This window comes from Mycena indigotica (assembly GCF_014461135.1).
Source record: "Mycena indigotica strain 171206Taipei chromosome Unknown Mind.scaff0007, whole genome shotgun sequence".
NCBI lineage: Eukaryota > Fungi > Basidiomycota > Agaricomycetes > Agaricales > Mycenaceae > Mycena > Mycena indigotica.
In genome coordinates, this window is record NW_023503006.1 from 134090 (window position 1) to 156805 (window position 22716).

General features: G+C 50.6%; 3 protein-coding genes across 3 annotated transcripts; 2 read left to right on the plus strand and 1 right to left on the minus strand.

Annotated features, from left to right (window-relative positions):
- Positions 1 to 46: 46 nt before the first annotated feature.
- Positions 47 to 697, minus strand: MIND_00801300 (uncharacterized protein; the record flags this gene model as incomplete). The annotated part of the gene is made up of 3 exons (XM_037364692.1): positions 47 to 234; positions 285 to 431; positions 487 to 697. The coding sequence occupies 3 exons, from the start codon at positions 695 to 697 to the stop codon at positions 47 to 49; spliced, it is 546 nt and encodes a 181-aa protein (XP_037217934.1).
- A 764-nt stretch (positions 698 to 1461) lies between these two features.
- MIND_00801400 (uncharacterized protein) lies at positions 1462 to 2083 on the plus strand (the record flags this gene model as incomplete). The annotated part of the gene is made up of 3 exons (XM_037364693.1): positions 1462 to 1713; positions 1766 to 1888; positions 1943 to 2083. 3 exons carry the CDS (start codon positions 1462 to 1464, stop codon positions 2081 to 2083), a joined length of 516 nt encoding a protein of 171 aa, XP_037217935.1.
- Positions 2084 to 3089: 1006 nt separating this feature from the next.
- On the plus strand, positions 3090 to 3929 carry MIND_00801500 (uncharacterized protein; the record flags this gene model as incomplete). The annotated part of the gene is made up of 2 exons (XM_037364694.1): positions 3090 to 3137; positions 3183 to 3929. 2 exons carry the CDS (start codon positions 3090 to 3092, stop codon positions 3927 to 3929), a joined length of 795 nt encoding a protein of 264 aa, XP_037217936.1.
- Positions 3930 to 22716: the final 18787 nt, after the last annotated feature.

Sequence of the window (22716 nt, forward strand, 5' to 3'; positions counted from 1 at the left end):
TACCGTTCATCTCCGTGCTTGTTCTGGACTCCCGCCTTCTGCGCTTTCAATGCAATACGACATACAGCATGTACACGAAAACCGCACCCGCCAGGAGCCGGACGCTTGCGAAGACCCAGCTGCTCAAGGTGACCGCATTGTACTTCATGCCGATGGACTGGAATATGGCAAAGAGGGACCCAGCGGGGGTGTTGCCGCCGTACGCGAGGGATTGGTATGCTGCAGCCGGAGAGCCTGCAAAACTGCGTGTCATGGAGTTATGCAATTCCGGAAATGCGACAAACCTCTCACGATGCCGTGCAACCCGAAGCCGAAGAGAGTCAGGATACCGTAGAACAGCAGCTGGACAAGGAAGATGGGCAAGAGGAGCACCTGGGGGCCGAGGAATATAGCGCCGGAGACGAGCAGCGTTACCGCCGGGTTGTCGTTGACTGCCCGGAGAGTTATGGTATAGCGAAGGGAGTGCATGAATCTGAGCAGACTTACGTGGTTGTGTAACGACGCCCCACAACTCGAGCAGCGCCGGCACATGTTCCTTCAGCCAGGCGAGGCTGTTGGCCCAAGCGCGCTGCATCCAGGCCCAGACATGAAATGTGGCATTGCGGAGCCACGTCCAGATGGAAAGCCAGATGTTGTGCAGCCATTCCCACTCTTCGCCGCCCACGACGGCGGTGACGGGTAGCATTTGGAGGTACATGCCAGTGGTGGACGTGGATTAAGCGTGGTTCGTGGGAAAGGTATCTGGCCGACGGCGGCCGCGGCGTTGGTCGGGCTGAGCGATTGCATTTGCTAAGGCCCTAGTGTCACGTGGGTGTCAGGCCTTGATCGCTGGAACGACTTTGCCCTCAACCTCCACCAAGCCTCCTCTGCGTCTTGAGACAGCTACTCATTAACCGTGATAGTGGACCGACGTCACTATTCGTCAACTCCCCGGGCCTCCGCTTGAGGTGAAAGCGGACACGTGGCTACACGTGGCGCCTTTTGTCCTTTGTCGTTCGTCGTCATCCTCAGCATGAGGCGTTGTTTCCGCTGCCAAAGCATGCTTCAAGTTCGCCCATCCGGACGCATTTCTACTAGGCTCACGCAAGTAACTTCTCGTCAACAATGCGTCGCATTTCCTCCGCAAACTCGAAGTCTGCCCTGCTCTACATGCACCGTCGAAGACGCCGGTATTCGAGGACTTCGTTTCCACCGCGCGGCAATCAAGGCATGGCCGGGCCCGCAGACAAAGAGCGCCCCAACGCGAATGCGATCCCTATGTCGCCCGCGTCGTCAACCACCCTGGCGGCCCATTGTCCTTGACTCCTTGGTGCGCATAGAAAGGCGGGCTCGCGCACCAATACCTTCAAAGCTCCTCGAAAGCGGCGTATATAACCTGGCCTCGCCTATGCCGCTCTTCACTCCTCCAGCCCGAGCCAATCCGACCAGCACTTCTCCTCCTCCTCTACTCTCGATAACACCATGTCTTTCGCCTCCCCGACCAAGCGCCGCGTCCCTCCTCAGCCCTACACCCCCGCCCAGGGCTGGCGGCGCACCAATGGCGCCGCGCACCGCCAACTCCCGCCGGTTTCATTCGACTACGCGGGCCAGCGCGCGGGCCAGGGTGTGTCAATGCGCGACTTGCGCCTGAAGAGCACTGCGATCCCGATGCACGGCGCGGCCGACCTGGTTCTGGCGCCGAGTGGCCTGCAGCGGGTCGTATTTCGCATCATCGTGAGTTCAAGAAGGCTACCCCGCTTCAACTAGGTTGCTGACTCCGAGGCAGTGGCCGGGATACGGACACGTCGAGTGGTGTCGGACGATGCCCGTTGTGAGCCCGAGCGGCGCGCCGATAACGCGCGTCGCACTTGCTGTCCAGATTGCGACAAGCTTTGCGAGCTGGTTCGAGGTCTGTTCCTCGACCTGCCCCGGGCCGGATTTACTTTGGCTGACAACAACTCAGAAAACGCAATACGAGCAGCCCACCTCCCCTGAATGGATGATCTCTCCCGCCTGTGTGCAGTTCAAGCACATGTACCTCGTTGCCCTCGTCAACACCTTCGAGGATGTCTGGCAGGCCGATGTTGCGCTGGATGTTTGTTAGTTTTTATATCTCCCCCTGTAGCGCGAGCAAATTTGTATCCTCACAATTAGTGCTGGCCATTATTATATTACGCTTTATTATTATGCCATATTATTATTATTATTACGATTATATTATGCTTGGTGGCAGGAATCAATATTATTATTATTCAATATTATATTATATTATGTTATTATTATATTATTATTATGCCTCTAGCATAATAAATTATAATATATTATTCAAGTGACTTAGATATCAGCTATCAGCTCCAAACTGGTAAACATTGTACAAAACCAGCTTGTACAATGACTAGTACTACTTGTATTCTTGTTCTAGTCATATTTGTCTACCTTGAATGGTCTCATAGCTGATAATTCATAAGGCTAGTTCATACTTGTTGGAGATAATAGTCAGTTGAGAAAGACTTGCATATCTGACTATTAACAACTAGGTTGAGAGAATGGTCAACCTGAACAAAAACACTATCTCTACATCCTATAAATATCATAATGTAGTCACAGTTTCCAAATAAGGCAATTCACTGCAGACATGTGACTGAAAGGTCTTTTCTAAACACAATCTAATAGAGGGATTTAGATAAGCTACTACTATAGAGCATTACACAATAGTACTACTAAACTCTATAGTACAAACCAAGGTTGGAAATATTGAAAGTTTGTTGCAGCAGGATAATATATTATGAAATATTATAATAAAATTATAATATAATATTTCAAATTATTATTATTATATTATATTATGGATATATTACGCTGCTGAGAACCATATTATGATATTATTATATTATTATTATGCATTTGGCATAATAATATCATAATAGGCCAGCACTACTCACAATGTATCATAATCATATTGGTGTTTGGATGACAACGATGTCGGCGAAGACCCACGCCAAGCAGTGTCGTGTTCGATCCGTTGATATACGGTGCGCGGAACGGCAGGTACAAATAGGGATCACCACCGCCGATCGATCGTCTGATTTTTTTTTTCCCTTTCCTCCACCATGACGAACTGGGCTATCTTCCTCACCGCTCCGCAAGCGCCACCCAAGGTCTTCTCCTCTGCCCTGTCTGACCGTCGTTCTGACGTTTGTTAGACGCTCAACCGGGCGCTGCTATATGTGCACGACTTTGAGTACTCCGAGTTCCCCCCGGAGTTCGGCTGGATCCTCCTCAGCTCCAAGAAGCTCCCCTCGAAGGCCAAGGCGCGCAAGCCCACGCGGCTGCCCATCACCCCGGTAATCGCCGCGAGCGAGTGCGCGGGCATGTCGCTGGCGGAAATCAACACCTTCGTGCGCGCGAACGGCAAGGCGCTGGAGAAGATCGACCTGTCGAACAGCCACTGGGCCGTGCTCGACCAGCGCGGGCTCGAGACGGGCACGTGTCTCGTGTGCCACCAGACGTACGCGCCGCCGGCGGACGGGGAGGAGGGGGAGGGGAAGATGACGGACGATTTCCGCGCGTGCCGGCTCCCGTGGGAGAAGGCGTGGGGCATGATTTCGAATCTGGACATGGCGAATATGAATTTCGAGGATTTTATTGACGAGGAGGCGGGCGAGCAGGAGGACGGCGCGTGGCTGTACCGGTCGGCGCCGCCGAGCGACGAGCCGGAGGCGGAGGCAGAGGGAGAGGAAGATGAGGGGAATGATGATGGAGAGGAGGATGGAGGAGAGGAAGATGCGGAGGGCGAAGATGCGGAAGAGGATGCGGAAGAGGAAGACGAGGAGGGAGATGAAGAAGAATGGGAAGACGAGGAGGAAGGGGAAGATGAAGAGGAGGGGACACCCGGAATGACCCGGCAGGCGGTATACGAGCTGCTCAAGGCCGGTGACCATGTCGATTGACCTTGGTGGAAACCATACGCGAGGCCTTTACGCTTAGAATATCATTGACACATTTGTCGAGTATCTGGATTCTGCATTGCATTGCGGAGAGTAGGGCGCCGGTCCTAGTCATTAGACTTGTCGTCAACAACTACATCCGGTGCCGAGGTATTAAAAAGCGCGTAAGGAAAGGGAGGCGGAAGGGGAGTATTCAATTGCTTTCGAATAGTAAATCGGGAGCCTGAGTGTAGAGCCGTGTTCTGTTGGGGAGGGTCAAAAAAGAGGCACGAAGGTGGACCTAGCACGCAGTACGAGATCACCAAGTGAGAACCCCCATCTGTTGAAAGCATGGCGCAGTGGGTCCATTCGTACACTCGGATTCTGAAGCGCGAGCGTCAAACGCAGCACATCTCAGAGCGACAGTCTTTCGCTACTCGGGCCCCTCATGAGGAAACAATGTGCACCGTCGCGGCTCCGCAGTTGAGGGAATCGAAAGACCAGGCGGCGCACAGATGAGGGAAAGAAGAGGAAGACGATTTCCTTTTTAGGCCAGCCGCATTCACCTCACACCAACCATCATGAACGCCCTTTTCGCGGTCAAAAGGGGTGCGCAAACTGCTTGGATGGCTCCCAGCTCAACGCAGCCGCAGGTTTATGGTCGATACTCGCTCCAAACTCCGACCGCGAGCTCACAGTTGCTTCGCTCAAGGCGGGGCGTGCCGACACCGCCGACGACCTCGCCATGCTCCGGCGAGGCGCCGACCAATTTCAGGCGCCTATTCACGTCCTTCCAACGGAGCTCTTGGTAACAATATTCACGGAAGTCTGCGTCACCGCGCTTCCCCGGGGGGAGTACTCGTTCTTCGAATGCAGCCAAGTCTGCCTTCGTTGGCGGCAGGTCGCGCTCGCCACCCCCGCGCTCTGGTCCAAGGTCAACTTCTCCGCGCCGCACTGGGCGAAAGTCTGTGTCCGGCGCTCCAAATCCTGCCCGCTTTTCGTCGAATGCCATTTGGCCGACCTCGTTATCTCCCAGAGACAACCGACAGCCCCCCAACGCGTCAGCGCCGTCTTGGAGGTTGCCAAGGACCGCATCAAGGAGATACTCCTCTCCAGCCACCCTTCAGACGACTCCCTGATGCGACTCGGCGCGCTCCGGGGCCCGTTTCCGATCCTCACAAAGATGTCGATCACCAGCGGCGTCCAAGGTCGTCTAGATCCTTCGTTGAGTGATCAAGGACGGGAACTCTTGTACCCCAATCTGCATTAACGGACCCATACAGCCGCTTTACCACACCGGCTCCAAGCTGCGCGACTTGACTAGTGGTCTGCTGGCTTTGGCTTCAGGCCAAAAAGCCATGGCTTTTTGGCTTTGGTACCAGGGCCAAAGCCAAGCCAGAAATCTTGGCCTGTGTTGGCTTTGGCCTGGCTTAAGGGTTTAGAAAGCCAAAGCCAGGCCAAAAGCCAATGGCTTTCATTATGATCATTGATAGCTGATTTAACTACCCAAAAAGGAAATTATCTAGTGATATGTTAGCCTAGAAGGGTCATTGCTAGTATCTAAAGGCTTTATAGATGCTCTACAGTTTGCCTCTTACCAGTCTTTGAACTAGATCAAATATTTAATATTGTTTCTGATACCAACATCTGTCAAACAGCACCGGATCAAACTCAGCCGAGGCCATGGCCTGGGCCAAAGCCAAGCTAAAGCCAGGCCAAAGCCAGCTCAGTTGGCCTGGCCTGAGGTTTTGCTAGGGAAAGCCGGGCCAAAGCCATGGCTTTCAGGCCAAGCCAAGGCCAGAAGACCACTAGACTTGACGCTCCTTTCCTACCTCAATCCCGCCCTTCTCGACGCGCTCTCGGGACTCACTCATCTTGAAAACCTCACCCTATATCTGCTCTACAGAGCGCACCCCGGCTTCGCCCGCCCAGAACACCCCCGCGCCGCTCCCTAATCTCCGCTCTGTTTTAATCAATGGCCCTGGCCTCGATCACTTCTGCGCTCGACTCCTCTGCTCGTTCGCCCTCCCCATGCTCACACACTGCACCGTCCAGTACTGGACCCTGCCGCGTTCCGCTCGCCGCGACTTCGAGATGATACTCGCCACACACTTCCCCCACTCGGACGCCCCAACAAGCCTTACGTTCCATCGCACAGACACACCGGCCCGGGACTGAGGCTACGCCCGCAGAAACATTGATATCAGCTTCCGCTTTGGGCCCCCAGGCGGTTCGACCCGCATTCGCCAGCTCGTGTTTTCCTGGAACGAAGATTCTGTATCCCCACTCGCCACGACCGCGTTTGCAAGCATCCTTCCGTCAGCATCATCCCTGGATGCCGGCCCACACCAGACGCTCGTCCGCGTCTGGCGCTCCGTCGAAACATTGTGCCTGGACCGCTGGATCCTCACTTCTGAGGAAGAAACCCTGCTTTGGAGGGGAATATTGTCCTTGTTTCCCGCACTGCAGCGCATCACGCTGAAGGGGTACACCCATGGAGAAGTCGGCAAATGGAGGGAGCTTGTTGCCAGTGCAGGGGGTGGGAATGATGCGCTTCTGCCAGTGGTTGTGCTTGCACGAAGCGGGACAGAGGAACTCGAACCTTGGCCTGAGGGAGAGCTTAGGGAATGGCACGGGTATACCCACGGGTATCCGAGGGCCTACCCGTACCCTTACCCGCACAGCCACGGTACCCATACCCGCGGGTACAGGTATGGGTTTACCCACGGGTGGCGCAGGGAGTCAAGAAGGCATGGTGACGAGACTGTGATTAGTGTCCAAAGTACGCCAGAAATGTGCGGTGAAAATGGAACACAAATGCAGAATCGAACGGAGAACCTCTTGACCACCAACCACGAGGGGAAACAGCTGAGTCAGGAAGCGACGGGTAAGGGCTGCACTGACCCGTACCCGTACCCGCACGGGTAAAACCCGCGTACCCGCGCCGCGCGGGTATGGCCTACCCGTGCCATTGCCTAGGAGAGCTACATGGACATTACTAGTCACCTCAGACTCAGCTGAAAGATGTGGCCATTCGATGGAAGGGGAGTGAGTAGGTGAAGATGGTGTGGAGACAATAATAATAATAATAATAAAGCCCAAGGGTGTGGCTGTGTGGCGTGAGCAATCGCCTGGGGTCAAAATGATGTGCTTGTCTGAGAACAGACGTCCGAGCCGCGGTTCAGTGCTGGGTGGTGACGTCCCTGTGAGGTGATGAGGGGTGGACGTGGTGGGTTACTTGCTTATACTAGTAGTTGCTGTTGAGCGTTACCGAAAAGAGCAGGAGCTCGTCCTTCAATATTGAATAACAGCTGCTTCGTGACTTGGAGATGCCGCATGCGTAACTTGGAGGGCGTCACGGACGCACGGTGGCCCAGCCCAGGATGTCCGTTGGAGAGTGTGGTCTGGTGTGGCGTCAAGGTGAGCGCTGGCCCCCAAGTTCGAGCGACGGCGTCAAGAGTTGGTCAAGAGTAAAAGAACGAGCCGTTGGGAGCGCCGTATGTCTGCCAAACATCGGAACGAGCTCCTCGTGACGGGAGCTTGTTTTACCTGTGGAGAAGTCGGTCATCTGGCCCGAGACCGCCCCACAACATCCAGGATGAAGTCTACCGTGAAGGGAAAGCTGCCGGGCTTTGGCACTCACGGCGTGGACTTCTCAGAGCGCCAGTCGGCGCTGTATGCAAGCACAGAGGTGCTCGAGACGCTGGCAGTTGGCGCCGTAGGCTTATTGTGGGCTGACGAAGTCGAATCTGAGCTCCTCAGCGACGGTGTTGCTGTCCAGGAGGGCGAGGGAGAGACCACTGATTGTTCCAGTGACGAATTTTCAGACAAATCGTCGAGATTTTGGGACAACGCACCTGATGAAGGCCAACCGGTTAACGATTTCGTCCTCCTCAATGCAGAGCTGTCGTTGCAACACACCCAGCCGTACCCTGGAGACAATGGAAACGTCAAGGATAAGCGCCGATTCGCGCTTACTCGAGGCCCGGACTCGAAGATCTTCGTGCGCGATCAGATGTACGGTGTTGAAGTGTCACTTGAGTCATGGCAGCTGGCCGACGCTCGCTTCCGTATCGCCGTGTGGTATGCTCGCCACAGAGCCATGTCGTTGGGTCTCGGCACCAAGAACTTGCGCCGCCGCACGCATTTCTTCGAGTCATTTGATGACGACGGACGTGCTTGCTCGGATGGTGCAGATAGTCCTAGAAGCCCGCCTTGGACTCCAAACGGAGGCTGAGTCGATTCACAGTCGCTCCGAGTGTGAATTCACTCACCATAGTAGACTCCAAATCAGATATCGGGTGGTTCTGGACAAGAAGCGCTTATGCGATGACGCGTTTGATCTCATCACGTGGTATGAGTCAACGGTTGCTGATTGCGCGTCTTGTGCGCATTCCATGTTGGATGCTGCTCAAGATGAACTTGGACTCTGATATCTTTCCAAGCAAAGATATGGAGGGTGTATGTAAGGCCCCAGATTGTGGATCACGCGATCCGAGATAGATAAGATTGTTTATCCCGCCGGAGTTGTGCTCAAGCATGCCATTACTCCACAATGAACTCACTCTTTCATCATACTCTCCACTATGACATGAGTCCTGTAAATACTTGGTGGAGCTGTTTTTCTGCTTTTCATAGGTCAAAACAGATAATCTCTTTCTACCTCGACGGCCTTCCGCCCTCGGTCTCCCGTGTGCCGGGACCCGCTTTGGTAAGCACCCCATCACAACTGGGAGCGATGATTGGTCAGTGTGATATGAGCGCTCGAGAACGACTGGAGCGGCCTCGGACCCTCACTGCGCATTGTCCTGTCGTGAGAACCGATGGCACAGGTGGGGGCAGCGGAAGGCATTTGCTGATATTCGGGCAAGGGAATATATTCAGAATATTATGAACATATTATGCCCTTGGTGGATCACTTGAATATGACTATGTTTGAATATATTATATTATATTATGACTATACCATATTATAGTCACAGAATATTCAAGTATAGTAAAATGGAGGATCACAGCAATTTTCTCAGTTTATGTACTCAGTCATTGTACTAATCTTAGTCTGAGTTAGCCCTACTGCTGATAAATGTCACATATTATCTATTATATATGGTGATTCATACATTACTCCTAGTAGGAATAAGTGTCAGGAGTGATCATGTTGGGTTGACCCTATTGAACATAGTGTAGAACCTCTGATCAAGTGTCTACTGGCCAACCTAACACTGGTGGCAATGCCCCTGATTATATTTGAGAGTTCTATATAACCCAGGCCGGAATTAGGAGGCCTGAAAGAAAGTTTCCCTGATAATCCAGCATATATTGTATATTTTTAATTTTTTTTTTCTAGCAGCAAATATGTCAAATATATCAAGAGATATTCATACTAGATTATAGTTGAATATATTTATACTTTGCAGCTGAATATGAGGTTGGAGCTCTGAATATGATGGAGAAGGGGAGTATGCGGCTGCGAGAGCGACATGCTTCTAGGGAGCACAGTCTATAGGGAATGGCACGGGTATACCTACGGGTATCCGAGGGCCTACCCGTACCCTTACCAGCACAGCCACAGTACCCATACCCGCGGGTACGGGTATGGGTTTACCCACGGGTGGCGCAGGGAGTCAAGAAGGCATGGTGACGAGACTGTGATTAGTGTCCAAAGTACGCCAGGAATGTGCGGTAAAAATGGAACACAAATCCAGAATCGAACAGAGAACCTCTTGACCACCAAATCACAAGGGGAACCAGCTGAGTCAGGAAATGCCAGCTATGGCTGGAGTACTGTGACAAAAAATGTGACATTTATCAATTATAAATATCTCAATCAGTTTGACAGCTATGACTAAGCTATTACCAGATATGGAAAGGCAAATCACCATTTTTTCAGGCTGAAGACCTGGATGAACATCTAGGTAGGCCTGTGATCTAAGGCAAAGGTATACTGTACTATTTCAATCAATCAGTCCTGTCACGGTCACATTGACTTTTTTGGCCGAAAATTTTCTGCCGTTCACAGGTCACAGCGACTTTCTTTGGCCCTAAACCGTCCCAAAATGGTAATTTTTAAAAATTTGCGCGCCTACGGCGCGCAGAACTTCCATATAAGGCAGGAGGTCACACCAAATTCACCCCTTGGCTGAATTGCACATTTCTGCCACATGTGTCACAGGTCACAGGCCCGCAGAATTGAATGAAATAGTACAGTACATCCTAATTATGTTAAAATTGATATATCCTGACATAGCCATCAATGGTACTGATGTCCATCAAAAATTGTTCCACATTGATCGCCTTATCTTGATGCTATTAATCCCGTTATCAATACCATGATCTAACACCCAAAAATGATTGAAATAGTTTTTTTTAAAAAAAAAGTGTGACATTTGTGACCCTTTAGCCCTTCCCCAGACACACTGTAAATATGTAAATTTAGGTTTGCTTAAAATGTTACTTAATGAACTTGTTGAAGTGCTTGTTACAATGTTAGCTTACAAGAGTGTTGTAAGTTTTTCTGAAAGTTATTCTCTAAAGCTGTCAGGGTTCGGGTCGGGCCGTTGGGCCCTATACGGCCCAACAGGCCCTCACCACTCTTAGAGCCCTAGGGCTTGACAAGCCCTCATAATTCACAAGCTCAAAGCACTGAGCAACAACTTTAATATCCCAGAGAAGGGACATAATCACGGATCACGCTTTAGTCAGCCATCAAGCCATCATGACCCGCCATCAGGGATCATGATGCGCCGCCGGACGCCCTTGACAGCGGGCCCAATCGGCCCCAGACAACCACAGGAATCAGGAGGGAGCTCCTTACTGTTGCATTGCCAAACACTCCTTTGTCAGGAATTGATGGCAAGTTGCCTTTCTGTAAGGGGCAACCTCGCGAGGCTCGAAATCAGAGTCCTGAGCAGAGGGGGAATTAGGGAATGGCACGGGTATACCCACGGGTATCCGAGGGCCTACCCGTACCCTTACCCGCACAGCCACAGTACCCATACCCGCGGGTACGGGAATGGTTTTACCCACGGGTGGCGCAGGGAGTCAAGAAGGCATGGTGACAAGACTGTGATTAGTGTCCAAAGTACGCCAGAAATGTGCGGTAAAAATGGAACACAAATGCAGAATCGAACAGAGAACCTCTTGACCACCAAATCACAAGGGGAACCAGCTGAGTCAGGAAGCAACGGGTAAGGGCTGCACTGACCCGTACCCGTACCCGCACGGGTAAAACCCGCGTACCCGCGCGGGTATGGCCTACCCGTGCCATTGCCTAGGGGGAATCCTTAGTGAACTACTACAACAGGAAGGGACGCTACAGACTCACCTGAGCAGAGGGGGAATCCTTAGAGAACAAGCCAAGGAGCCCTCTGCCCAGGTGCACTACTATATACTAGTGACCAGAGTAATGATAGAGTGACTGCGTAGCGACGGATGACGGGTTGGAGAAGTCAGGTGTCGCTAATGGACCCTAGGTGAGTGTCGAGTAGCCCTCGAAGCTCCGGAGAGGCAGGTTTGGGACCGTGATGCCAAGGGAGGGGCCCAGGCATCCCCAGAAGGCCCAAGAAGGGCTTCGGGAGGTCTAGGCTGCCTCTGGGCGTCTCCGCTTGTGACCGTGACGTGACAACCGGAATCGGAATCGGAATCGACTCCGGGTGTGTGACCGTGACGTGACGGCCGGAAACGGAGAGGGAAGGCGTGGAGCGGAAAGGGAGGAGTCTGGTCTAGCCCAAGAGCCGGGGAGTGTCGAAGAGGACCAATGGGAATGGCGGCCAGCCATGACCACTAGAGGGTAGCGACAGGGGGTCACTCGGAGACGTCCCCGGACGTCTCCAGAGAGGTGGAGGTGTGAGGGTGTGCAGCCTGGGGCGCTGCAGTAGGCACGAGCCTTAACGGCAGTAGGCCTCACCCAGGGGAAGACCCGATGACGGGGGCCGTGGTGGCGGAGTAGAGAGCGGAGCCATGGCAAAGCTCAGCCATCCGAACGTAAGCCCGAATGCTGACATAGGTTGGGGACACCCAAGAGGTCCAGCGGATAAAGATGGTAGGGAGACCTTGATAAGTAACAGCCCGGAGAGGCTAGAAGGCCATAGGCTCAAGGTCTCGGAGGGAAGTGGTGCGTCCACATCCGGAGAGGTCTCCGATGGCGTTAGTGATCCATGATGGTGATTCCGGATGGACTTCCGGAGGGGAGTGGCCAGGGAAGTCGAAGACTTGGGATCACTGGATGTGGGATGTGGTGCAGGCAGTGGAGGGAGAGCGTCAGGGTGCGGAGACGCGGAGACGCGAGCGGAGACGCGGCGCTTGATGGGATCAAGTGACGGCATCAGGGTTTCCCCTGACACTTTCCCAAACAGCCAAACTGTAGCTCGTGGACCTCTAGATATTGTCTCATGTGATGTAGGAGGTCCAGTGACACCTGAAGGTCCTGGTGGTATTAGATATTGGATTGTCATTGTTGATCATTTTTCATCACATACTTGGGTTTTGCTTACAGATAAGAAATCTAAAGTCTACAAGTTACTCAAGGAATGGAGAAAAACCACAGAAGAGCATTTCAAACAAAATATTGCCAATTGGGAATTCTGTCCTGGCTGGATTAGATTCTTTCGTACTGATGGGGGTGGTGAATTTACCTCTAATCAGATGGAAATTGAATTCAAAAACCAGGGAATCATTCATGAAACTACAGCTCCATATATACCTGAACAAAATGGTGTTGCTGAAAGAATGAATCAAACTCTAGTGACTAGAGCTATAACAATGCTAGTTGATTCTAGGTTACCTCGTAAATTTTGGACTTGGGCCATGTTAGCTGCTGCCTACACATTGAACAGGACCCCAACTGCTTCTAAGAATTATCGCATTCCTCATACAATACTGTATGATCGGCCTGTGAATATCAAACGACTGCACCGTGGGGGTTGTAAAGCATATCCAAAAATTCCAGATGCAAAACAGGCTAGGAAATTTGGGGACAAAGCACAAAGATGTGTATTTGTTGGCTACCATGAAAACAGCAATGCCTATGATCTTTTAGTTATCAATAAAGATGGAACCTATGGACAACTTGTCACTGCCACTCATGTGAAGTTTGATGATGATCATCATTTCACTGATTATCAGCCTAAACTGGAGCCTGTGAATGATTCAACACATGAACTTGAACGCATGTCACAGATATTGTGTAAGAGGGAAACACCATATTTTGATGATGATCAGGATGATATACCTGTTTTCCCATCTACACCAGTACAGAGTTCAGTGGGGGGTTCTATTATAGCACCACTACCAGATAAGAACCCTGGTCCTATACAGATTCCAGCACAGATGCCAAATGTTATACCTCCTGAGCAAATAGCTCCTAGGAGAAGCAATAGACCTAAAGTCCTTGCAAAACATAAGAATGCTGAATATGAACGGATTGCCTCAGGTCCGCAAAGTTTACGTTCAGCTCCAAATCTAGAGCCAGTACAAACTCCAGAAGCAGATAAAATTCCAGAAGCTCTTTTGATATCACAGATCATGCTGTCCTCTTAGCTACTCTGGAAGATGTGCAAGATGTTGCTTATGCCACTCGCAGTCCTCGTGATCCTCCAAATTGGGAGGCTGCTAGAAGTGGTGCAGATGAAGACTATTGGAGAGCAGCATTTAAAGAAGAGATTTCTGCATTTATTGAAAATGGAGTTATTGAAGTGGTAAAAATTCCTGAAGGAGTCAAGCCAATAAAATCCAAGGTTGTTCCCAATATCAAAACAGATGAGAAAGGGGACATTACTCGTTTCAAAGTCCGTATTGTTGCTAGAGGTGATCTACAGAAGGAAGGTATTGACTATAAGGAAGTTTTTGCTCCAACTGCAAACTTAGAGTCAATCAGAATCCTTTGTGCCTTAGCAGCAAAATATGATCTTGAACTAGATCAAATGGATGTTTCTACTGCTTTTTTGAATGGGGAACTACAGGAACAAGTCTATATGATGGCTCCAGAAGATGCAAATCTCCCTGAAGGATATTGCTGGCTTCTAAAACGTTCAGTTTATGGTCTACACCAAGCTGGACGTACTTGGAATCGTACTCTTGATACAGCACTGTTAAAACTAGGATTTCATAGGCTTAATGCTGAGACTTGTCTCTATGTCTATCAGAAAGGAAAACAAACTTGTTTCCTACTAGTCTATGTGGATGATCTACTTCTAGCCACAACTACCAAAGAGTTTATGGCACAGATCAAAGAGACATTAAAATCTACATTCAAAATGAGAGATTTAGGTCCAGCCAGATATCTTCTAGGAATTGAAATTACTAGAGCTCACAAACAGCGTCGGATCCGTCTAAGTCAAGCCCAGTATATTAGCAAGGTCTTAGAGCGCTATGGAATGCAGGATACTCAGAATGGTGTCAAAACACCTATGGCTCCAAGACAGCAATTGTCTATTATAGATCCTGAAAATGATGAAACAATCCACAAGAAACAGCTTGTTCAAAATGGACCAATTATGCCATATCAAAGTATTGTGGGGTCTATCATGTATGCAATGCTAGGTACCAGACCTGACTTAGCATATGTTGCTGGAGTTTTGGGTCGTTATAGTGCAAATCCAAAAGCATGCCACTGGGAGGCAGCCAAGAGAGTTCTCAGATATCTGAAGACTACCAAAGATTGGGGTCTGACATATGATGGATCTGATATAGGCATGGATCTAAACTTCATAGGCTACTCAGATGCAGACTGGACTGGTGACAGAGATACTTCAAGGTCAACATCAGGCTATGTATTTCTTTCTGCAAAAGCAGCTATTGGGTGGTCAAGCCAAAGACAAAGTCTTGTAGCTCTATCCTCCACAGAAAGCGAGTTTATTGGACTTGCTAATGCTGGACAACATTTAGCATGGCTTAGATCATTCTTTGAAGAAATAGGTCAACCACAACAGGGAGCTACTGAACTACGATGTGATAATCGTGCAGCTATCATTCTCTCCAAAGATCCTCAATATAGAGCTCGAACACAGCATATAAATCGAAAATATAGTTTTGTCCGAGATGACTTGGTCCGTCATGGAGAGTGTGAAGTTGTTTGGTATCCTACAGAAGATATGGTGGCAGATATTTTCACCAAGTCTCTACCCCATGCTCAGCACTAAAAATTCTGTCTAGCTATAGGACTACGGCCTGGGTCGAGTGGGGGTGTCAGGAATTGATGGCGGTCCGCCCCGGCCTCCGGCCCGTGATAATGATCTCCATGGGAGTTCCGGGAGTGTCAGCAGGTACATTACATTTACATATATACTGACACCTTTTTTCCGTTGCCCCTCAGTCTTTGATCCCATATAGCGGGAGACTGAGGTTACTGCGCTTTCCGCGCATTTACAGATTTTGACATCCTTAGTGTCGACTTTGGCAGGGCTCCTTTCCAGAGGAATGGTCCCTGGGCTCCTAGCGGAGCGACCAGGGACGACCAGAAACATCCCCTGCTCCCTTCTGATCGACCCTCAGCGGGCCCGATCGGCCCCTAGCGCCCACAGTATATAAAGACTAGAGTATTACTCCTGTACCTTAGGTTTAGCATTGAAGTCTCTTCCTTTGAACCCTACTCCGGCCTGGTCCCCTAGAGCGGGGTTGCTGCAACCATACCCTAGGAAAGGGGTGTCTAGACGACTTCCAACACTCCAGGCTAGCTTGCCTCATTGACCTGAGCCCTTGGTTGGGCTGGACAGCTCAGGCTCTTGTCTCTTATGTTCACCCTTGTCCTAGCCACTTCTTCTTGCTCTCTGGCCTCAAGCTCTGGGTTCCCCTGGTACGGGGCGATGGGAGGGTGCGGGCCCGATCGGGCTCGCATGTCACGCGGTCACACCGCGCCGGTGTCTAGGAGCCACAGCGACTCGTTTCTCCAGGAAAGGAGATATGTCGCCCCTTGGACTGGTAACCCTTCTCAAGCGCTCCAGGGGTCTTGGGCCTGCAGCCCCTGCTGCGGGGCGGCTCCCCTTGACCCCCCGAACCGTCGGGCGTGACCGCGTTACGTCACGCCCCGCCCGAACGGCTTGTTCAACTGGCCCAGCCTATGCCTTGCCCTATGTCTTGGGCACCAACTCTACTAGGCAGCACTCTTTGGCTATGGACTCATTCCCTTCAGCAGGGGTAGGACACTCTAGACGACTACTCGTATCCTGTGACACCGCTGTCACACAACGTGACAGCGGGGCGTCTCGAGTCGCCCCGAGCTGTCCCTACCCTGCTCTCTATTGCAGCAGTGGCACCATCTACACTGCCTGGTTGCCGACCACCCAGCTATGGGGGTTGAACCATCTTTCCCACACTTGTCAGACTGGCAGGAGACCGTCACGTGGGCCCGGGCCGGCCCTGTTCCTAACAAAAGCACTGGTTTAAACATCTGTTTAAGCATGGACTTTTGTAAGGGCAACCCCGGAGGCCTGAGATCAAGGTCCTAGCAGGGGAGCATCTAAAGGGAAGAAACTCTAGGGGTCTGCCTGCTAGGGAGCTGACTATATACTGCTTGTCCGTAGCTGCCGACGTAGAGCACAGAAGGCCTGAGTGGTATCACACGCTCTGTCCCAAGGTTAACAATATAATAATATTGTAATATAATATAATATAGAATAATACAGCCCCCAGGCATAATATAATTGCAATAATAATAATAATAATAATAATAATAATAATAATAATAATAATAATAATAATAATAATAATAATAATAATAATATGGCATAATAATCAATTGTAATATAATATAATAATGGACAGCACTATCCTGATCAGCTAATAACTAGATGGGCGTCCAACTAGCAGTAATGGTCCAAGTCGCACGCAGTGGTGAGTGACTACTTGGGCATCACTAGGAGGTCGCCAGGAGTACTTAAGCTGGCCAGCATGACCAGTGATGGTGCCGCTGATAAGCACCGGTGATCGCAAATCCGTGGGCTGATGACGATTTCCTTTTTAGGCCAGCACAGCCACAGCATTCGTCTCCCACCACCTATAGTGCACCCTAATACCCTCTAGTTAGAGGGATAGAGTACTCTCTCCCTCTAACTAGAGGGGGTTAAGCCAGTAGTGGGCACCCCCACTAAATATGGCTACCAAGAGGGGTCTTGGTAGCGGGGAAAGAGGCCCGGAGGCTGCCATCACCCTCCCGGCTGCCTCCCCGCCCCCGCCTACTGTGCGCGCTGCCCGCCACCGCCCCCATGGCCTCGGCGCCGTCGTCACAATCGTGACTTATGTTACTGATTGCTGATTGACGTCGCCGATCGCCGCCCCGCTGTCGTCGGCCCTGTCGTCGGCCATCCCCGCTGCTGTCAAATACCCCGCCGTCACTGTCAAATAGTCCGCCGTCGTCGTCCTCGACGTTGCCCTCAACGGTGAGCTCAATTCTTCATCAATTCAAATGAAATAAATTGATATCTGACAAAACTTAATGATCGCAACATGATGGCGGTGTCATTGATGTCATCTACTGATCCCGCCCTCCCCCGACGCCCGCCCAACGCGCCCGACATGCCTCCCGACCCCTCCACCCCCAAAAATGAAAAAGTTGCAGAATGTTGGGGAAATGATCACAGTACAAACCGCTACTTAATATCTTTGTTCGTTCAAGAGATATTAATAAAACTCATTAACTCAATATTGTTGTTAACTCAATCATTAATGTTGTTAACTCAATTCAACTGCACAATGGCTAGGGCTTGAAGCTAAACATTGGTGGGCTTGAAATTATCACTAGTCAGCCTTTCTTCATGAGGTTTCCATCTGTAAAATGGTCCAATTAGGTCTATATGACCCCATCATTGGAAAATGATCCATCCCAACTTAGAGTGTATCTTCAAATATACTCAGTGGAAATGGGTAATATGGAGCTCACCTTGAAGGTAATATCCTAGGGAAATACAATCTACAGTATCAGGCTAAGGAGTCATTGTATACCCATTGTATGTAGGATAAATTGTATGTTTTACCCAAGACATGGAACAAATGACTGATATCTTTATGATTACTAGATGGATAGTCCTGATCCAACTTTATCCTTGTAGGGCATGTGGATATAAATGATTCTATGGATTTATAGCCTCACAGCCTCAGCAGACAACACTGAATTACAGGGGCTCTAGGGTACATCCTATTATAAGCTGTAGGGCAGATATAGGGAAGGTTAGAGGGTTTTCTGGAAGGTGTGAAGATCCATAACAACTGCCCTTGAGAATCTGTCTCTACACCTCTAGGTACCAGAACTATAGATGTACTAGATTGAGTATAGATAACACTGATTACAACATTGCACAACATATGGTATAGCTATGGCAGCAGTTGAAGCTCTGTTAAGGTTAATTTGAAGTCCTCTAATAGCCTATACCAATTTCTTAGATCATACTTGAAATTTATTTTGAGCAAGTGTTTTGGTGCGGACAGTCCCTTTCACTGCTAGTATCCCAACCCTACCTTCTGGTGTAACCACTGACACACTTGATTACAACACATATATAGAGGTAAGACTCATTCCAGATACCTAAATATACTTCTCTACCACATCTAAACTATAGAACAAACCCCCTAGGAGTGGAATCTTCCATATAGCATTGTGTGACATCAGTCACTTCTGAAGAGTACAGCCTAACCTTCCCCAAGACTGGTGTTAAAGACTAATGTAGCTATGCTGAATGATTAATGCAAGGCCCTCTACAGCCCAATGCCTTCCAATAGCTTATCTGTGACCAGATCCCTGAGTAATATGGGTATGCCACCTGTGACACCTGAAGGAGTGACATATGAGTTTCTGGAATTTCACCTAACATGATAAGCTATTTTTGGATAGAAAACTGTTCCTTGAAGTTCTCTGATACTTCTAACCCATTCCCCTATAGAATCTGGCAAAGTTTGAATGCTTCAAGGCCTAGATAGCAAAATTTGCTATGGACAATTTTATATAGAATATAGAGCTGTAGTAAAGATATTGAGGTCATTAGAGTACTACAAGCATGGCTCAGCACCATATATATTCAGCTCATTTGGAAATATGAAGTACTGACTGACATAGTCAAGTATCACACAAGGATACCTAATGCTTGATCATGAGCCTATCTTTAGATCACCACTTCTCAGACTAGATGGAGTCATTTGAGAGCCTTAGAAGAATTAAGGAAAGCTGAGATCAAAGAGATCAATGAATAATTGAGAGAGATATGGTGAAATTCAGACAATTGAGTTAACAACATTAATGATTGAGTTAATGACAATATTGAGTTAATGAGTTTTATTAATATCTCTTAAACGAATGAAGATATTGATTAGCGGTTTGTACTGGGACAGTTTTCGTGACATTCCGCAACTTTTCCATTTTTGGGTCCAGAGGTGTTGGGGGGCGCGTTGGGTGCGTCGGGCGGGCGTTGGGGGAGGGCGGGATCAGTGGACAGCAATGATGACACCGCTATTGTGTTGTGATCATCAAGTTTGATCAGAAATTAATTTATTTGATGGAAAATGATGAAGAATTGGGCTCACCATCGAGGGCAACGTCGAGGACGACGTCGGCGGACTATTTGACAGTGGCGGCAGGGTGCCTGACACCGGCGGGCAAGAAGCTCCGCGGCCGACGACAGCGGGCGGCGATCGGCGACGTCAATCAGCAATCAGTAACATAAGTCACGATCGTGACGACGGCGCCGAGGCCATGGGGGCGGCGGCGGGCAGCGCGCACAGTAGGCGGGGGCGGGGAGGCAGCCGGGAGGGTGATGGCAGCCTCCGGGCCTCTTTCCCCGCTACCAAGACCCCTCTTGGTAGCCATATTTAGCGGGGGTGCCCACTACTGGCTCAACCCCCTCTAGTTAGAGGGAGAGAGTACCCCCCCTCTATCCCTCTAACTAGAGGGTATTAGGGTGCACTATAGGTGTCTCCCACTAACCATCATGAACGTCCTTTTCGCGGTCAAAAGGGGTGCGCAAACTCGCTTGTATGGCTTCCAGCTCAAGTGACTAGGCCGCAGGTTTATGGTCCATACTGACTCCAAACTCCCACCGCAAGCTCACAGTTGCTTCCCTCAAAGCGGGACTCGCAGACACCACAGACGACCTCGCCATCCTCGCGGGCGAGGCACCGACCAATATCAAGCACCGGTCCATGTACTTCCAACAGAGCTATTAGTTACCATATTCCTGGAAGCCTGCGTCAACGCGCTTCCCCGGGGGGAGTACTCGTTCTTCGAATGCAGCCAGGTTTGCGTGCGCTGGCGGCAAGTCGCGCTCGCCACCCCCGATCTCTGGTCAACCGTCAACTTCTCCTCGCCAAACTGGGTGAAAATCTGTGTCCGGCGCTCCAAATCCCGCCCGCTTTTCGTCGAATGTCATTTGGCCGACTTCGCTATCCCCCGGAGACAACCAAGAGTCCTCCAACGCGTCAGCGCCGTTTTGGAGGTTGCCAGGGACCGCATAAAGGAGATAGTACTCTCCAGCCACCGTTCAGACAAGCGGCTGTTGGGCTTGGTCCGGGGCCACTTTCCGATCCTCACAAAGATGTCGATCACCGGCGCCTGGCGCCGATTCCCACGTCCTTCGTCAAGTAGTAGGAGACGGGAACTGTTGTACCCCAATCTGCACTCACTAGAAATTGACGGACCTATGCTGCTGCTTTGCCACACCGGTTCCACGCTGCGCAATTTGACACTCGTTTCCTACCTTAATTCCGCCCTTCTCGACGCTCTATCACTGGCAGGACTCAATCATCTTGAAAACCTCGCCCTATATCTTTTCTACCTAGAGGACCCTGGCTTCGTCCTACCAGAACATCCCTCGCCTCTTCTTAATCTCCGCACTATCAGAATCATTGCCAGCCCTGGCCTCGATCACTTCTGTGCTCAATTTCTCTGCTCGTTCTCCCTCCCCAAGCTCATCCACTGCGCTGTTCAGTATTGGGTGACCCTGCCGATTTCAGCTCAGAGTGACTTCGATATCATACTCGCAACACACTTCCCTGATGACACCCCAAGTGGCCTTGGATTCCGTCGCACAGACTCGGACACGGAGAGCTACGCCCGAAGACATATCGATATATGTTTCTACTTTAGGTCCCCAGACGATCCGACCCGCATGCGCCAGCTCTCATTTACCTGGTGCCAAGATTCTGTGTCCCCACTCATGACGACAGCGTTTCCAAGCATCCTTCCGTTGGATACCGGCCCGAACGACACGCTCGCCCGCATATGGCGCTCCGTCGAGACGCTGTGCTTGGACCACTGGATGCTCGCTTCTGAGGAAGAAACCTTGCTTTGGAGGGAAATATTGTCCTCGTTTCCCGCACTGCAGTCCATCACGCTGAGGGGGTACACCTATGGCGAAGTCAACAGATGGAGGGAGTTTATTGCAGGGGGTGGGACTAATGCCCTTCTGTTTGTACTTACACGAAGCGGGATGGAAGAAGTCAGACCTTGGACACGTCAAATGGCCGCCTCAGACCGCAGACACAGCTGTTGACACATGCACAGCCACTCCGATGAAACGTTGACCATGTAAGCCAATGGCACTTTAGTCTTCAAGTGCTCTGTTGGAAGCGAAAATAGTATAGACCATGATGTGATTTACGATGCACGATCCTCGATAAGACTCGCGCTTGAGTAGAACAACCATAAAGTATCGACAGGAAGCAGACAAGGACCTGAATGATATTGGAGACTTCACAACTTTCAAATGGATCTTCACCATATCAACTATTTATTCTCGGATGATGACGGTTCCGACAGCCCAAACGCCCTGAACATGTCCCTCTGCTCCGCCCCAGAAAATAGCGGCCCCAGGCGCGGAATCGGCGCGAGGTAATATGGGGGACGAAGCTCCTCCGAAACTGCCAAGACAACTGGGGGCGATGATTGGTCGGCGCGATATGAGCGCTCGAGAACGACCGGAGCGGCGTCGGACCCTCGCTGCGCATCGTCAGCAGAACGTCTTCGCAAACGAGATGCGCCCCCAGACGAAGCAGAATGCGGAGATAGTAATGATGTGTCTGGAACGGAGACCCGCCGCCCATCCGCGGGCGATGGTGACAAGCTGTCGCGAGAACCGATAGCGCGGGTGGGGGGAGCGGAAGGCATGTGCTGGTTGCTGATATTCGGTCAAGGAGCGGGCTTTTATAGACGTCGGAAGCGGATGGCGGAATGTGGGGATAGTCTGAGACCGCGCAATGTAATGTTTCGGTATGTGTTTGTGACGACCTTCGTTTGTTGAGAGACGTTTTAAGCCAGACGGGAAAGCCAAACAAACGTCCGCTGGAGTGCCGCAAAGTTATTGTGCAGCAATTTGTGTGGGGTCTGAAGCGGAAAGCGCGAGAGAACCATTGGGTCGGAGAATGAGGAATATAGCACCATAGGTAGTTGCACAAAGTCGTCTGAATTTGGCATTTTATGGAAGCTTTCGAAGCCTAGCCCCACATTTACAATCGCAGTTTGCCCCAAGCATTGTAGCGCAATTGATGGGCCTGGCCTGGGAGGCTTCGGCTTTTCGGAGGTCGCCCGATGATAGCTTTCGCCACATAAAGCTGGTGCTGAAGATTTAAGGCCGGATTGAGACCACGTTTATACAGCTCCGATAGGGATATCGTTCCTTGTCCCACCACCAGACTCGAGTTTCCATCGTCGCATGGTGCACAGCCACCGGCCAAAGGCGAAGGTAAACTTGGAAAAGATGCTCCAGGAGCTCGTCCGTTTCAAAAAAGGCTTGAAATGACGAAAGCCGGATGCCTAGCACCAAGCCCCATGATGCTTGTAAGACCTAATGACGCAGAGAAGACGGAGGCCAATGTTATGCCGCACAGATCGATG